General features: G+C 43.5%; 1 protein-coding gene across 1 annotated transcript; it reads left to right on the top strand.

The window, feature by feature from the left end:
* The first annotated feature begins 317 nt into the window (after window positions 1-317).
* MC3R (melanocortin 3 receptor) lies at window positions 318-2693 on the top strand. Its single transcript, XM_083510060.1, has 2 exons — window positions 318-490; window positions 713-2693. Exons 1-2 carry the CDS (start codon window positions 337-339, stop codon window positions 1741-1743), a joined length of 1185 nt encoding a protein of 394 aa, XP_083366186.1. The 5' UTR covers window positions 318-336; the 3' UTR covers window positions 1744-2693.
* The last annotated feature ends 592 nt before the right edge of the window (window positions 2694-3285 follow it).

Raw genomic sequence — 3285 nt, 5'->3', positions numbered from 1 at the left:
ACCACTCGCAGCTTTTTGGAATGAAAAAACAACAGTGAGGAGTGAATGTTGTCATAAATGCACTTTAAATGTAGATTAATTATATACCCAGAACCTGTAATTTTTCTTCTCAGCTATATTTGAATGCTTTTCTCGGTTGTCATGTAATAGACTAATGACAGGATTTTTTAAAAAGCGTACATATTATCTTTCTGATCTGCAGAGGGCACCAAATAGTTTTGCAGCAGAGACTTGGAGCAATGGGAATTGTAACTGTCAGTCAAAGAGGTACTTGCTCTCCAATGGTCATTGTGAGACACAGAAGATTAAGTAGGAGTGTTTTCCCTCCATGCATGAATGTATAAAACCCAATGCTCTTTTACTGTTCCTGCCCTCCTTCTCTCAGATGAATCAGGAAGAGATGCTGTGAAGTGCTTTTTAAATCTCCGCTCCAACCGCAGTCCCAGGACATGGGAGCATATCACAAGGACAGTCACTTTAAATTCAACAGGTGAATCATAAAGGGGGCTATTGTTGCCATGATTTCAACTTTCATAAATTTCTGTAGCATTTGCTGTTTCATCTGATTTCACTGAAAGAGGGGGCTTTTCTTCCCCCAGCAATCCCCCAGCTGGTGGATTGAATGAAGAGGACTTTTCCCCAATCAAGTCTTCCTTGATCTCATTCAATAAAGAGCACTAGAGCAATTCTGAACGATTCTGTCTTTTTACAGATGCTGTTTCCATAACCGCTTGCAAAGCTGAACGCCGTCCCTTAACGATGAACACGACGGTACGCTGGGCTCTAACTTTTCAGCCTGTGTTGGTTAATGCCACTGAAGAGTTCAACGATTCGGTCCTTCTCGGCAGCAGGAGCGACAATGGATTCTGCGAAAAGGTGTTCATTAAAGCCGAGGTCTTCTTGACCCTGGGGATCATCAGCCTTCTGGAGAACATCCTCGTCATCCTTGCCGTGATCAAAAACGGCAACCTGCATTCCCCCATGTACTTTTTCCTCTGCAGCCTGGCTGCAGCAGACATACTGGTGAGTATGTCCAATGCCCTGGAAACCATCATGATTGCCATCCTGAGCAATGGCTATCTCATCATGGAGGACCGCTTCATCCAACATATGGACAATGTCTTTGACTCAATGATCTGCATCTCTTTGGTTGCCTCCATATGCAACCTTTTGGTCATAGCCATCGACAGGTACATTACCATTTTCTATGCACTCCGCTACCACAGCATCATGACCGTGAAGAAAGCCCTGGCTCTCATTGGGCTCATCTGGGTCGCCTGCATCTTTTGTGGCATCATGTTCATTGTCTACTACGAGAGCAAAACTGTCATTGTCTGCCTCATCACCATGTTCTTCACCATGCTTTTCCTCATGGCCTCGCTGTACGTCCACATGTTTCTGTTTGCGCGCCTGCACGTCAAGCGCATCGCAGCCCTCCCGGTGGACGGAGCTCCCCACCAGCGCACCTGTATGAAAGGGGCAGTCACAATCACTATTCTCCTCGGGGTCTTTGTTGTCTGCTGGGCTCCTTTCTTCCTTCATCTCATTCTGATCATCTCCTGCCCAACCAACCCACACTGTGTTTGCTACACCTCACATTTCAACACATACCTGGTCCTTATCATGTGCAACTCCGTCATCGATCCTCTCATTTATGCCTTCCGGAGCTTGGAGATGCGAAAGACGTTCAAGGAAATATTCTGCTGCTGTTACGGCATAGGCTCAGGACAGTGCATGCTCTGAAGTGCTCATCTTCTGCTGTCTATGAAGGCATTAGGTGGCTAGCTTTGAGGCAAAAATCCTAAATACTGTCTGAAAGTGTCATTGCTAAGAATGATAAAGGGGGAAAGCTTAAGGACTGAGGGTAAAAGGGGGAGAGCTATGATTTCCTCGCTGCTGCCACCTTTCAGTTTTTAAAAACTAAATGGCAAAAGAGTACATTAATGCAGTATGCTTGCACTTTTGTAGGGATCACAGAAGCAAATTTGCAGTACTTGAGAGGAACTGGTGTAAATTTCAGTACCCCAGCACCCGTGCTTCTCACTGTTGCATATAATAAAATTTCAGCAGATATACTTTCTCGTGTTGTGTGACACTGCAGGCACTTGGCAAGTTGCACCTGACAAGGAACAATGAAAAGGATCTATGAAACCTCCAACATTGGCTGAAAGTTTGGCTATCCTAGCTACACATACTGGGGGGGGGGGGACTCCTTTGAACACAGTAAGACTTGGTTTTAAAAAGATGTACAGAACTGTGTGACATGGCTGCAGTCCCATGAACATTACATAAGGGTAAATATTACTCTTTATGCAAAAGAGTAAACCTGATTAGGATTACACTGTAACTAATATCCTTTTTACTATGTGCTAGCAAATCATAGTTGCTGCTGTTGCTGCTTTTCAGTGCATGCCATCAGCACTGTGCTAAAGGTCTTATCTGGAGCAGGCTGTATGATGAATGCCACACTTTTTTTGCCAGACGGACGAAAAGCTAGCAAGTCACAGAACTGCTGTTGGAAAAGACTTTAGATACTCATCCTTGTGTTCTCAGAACAAACATGAGAAAGATACAGTCAGGTGACAGCTTTCATTGCCTGCAAATATTCTAATTCCTTAAAAGATACCAGCAAATCTGAGATCACATGTGTTTCCTAAGAGTGTATTCTATTGCTGTTCCATTATTGAGAGAGAGAGAGAGAGAAAACCCACAGTTCTTTTCTAGCTTCTTGGATGGTGTGTTCGCTAAGCTTTCCCTGACAGTAGACTTGTTCAAAGAGTGAACACCTGTTTATTTGTACGGCTCAACTCTTTTATTGCATACATATTGTTGTACACAGGCCTGCTATTTTATGGCATGGTAAATAATATAATTTAATAAATAAATTATTGTGCACACAGATACATGGACTGTACACTCATTGAAGGTTACATGTGAATAACTGTAGGATCATGCAGCTAATCTATTTGTGTACACAGAAGGCTTGTACACAATGAGCACAGGCACAAGCTGTCTCTACATGTATGCAAATGCCTGTGTGACAGAGTGTCCCCTTGTTCAGCTCAGCTATTTTGTACACAGGTACGCAAATTGTACACTGGTTGGATGCAATGTGTGAACACCCCAACTTAAACAAAATGCACACTTGTTGGATATAATATAGTTGTCTTTTAAAGGTTATGAGTAAAGGGGTAAAAGGTAAAGGAGCCTGGACAGTTAAGTCCAGTCAAAGACGACTATGGGATGTGGCACTCATCTCACATTTCAGGCCAAGGGAACCGGCAT

This window comes from Podarcis liolepis, assembly GCF_965112155.1.
Source record: "Podarcis liolepis genome assembly, chromosome: 6".
In the NCBI taxonomy this organism is placed as follows: Eukaryota; Metazoa; Chordata; class Lepidosauria; order Squamata; family Lacertidae; genus Podarcis; species Podarcis liolepis.
The sequence above is the reverse complement of the archived record's forward strand: the minus strand, read 5'-3'. Positions and strand labels throughout refer to the sequence as shown.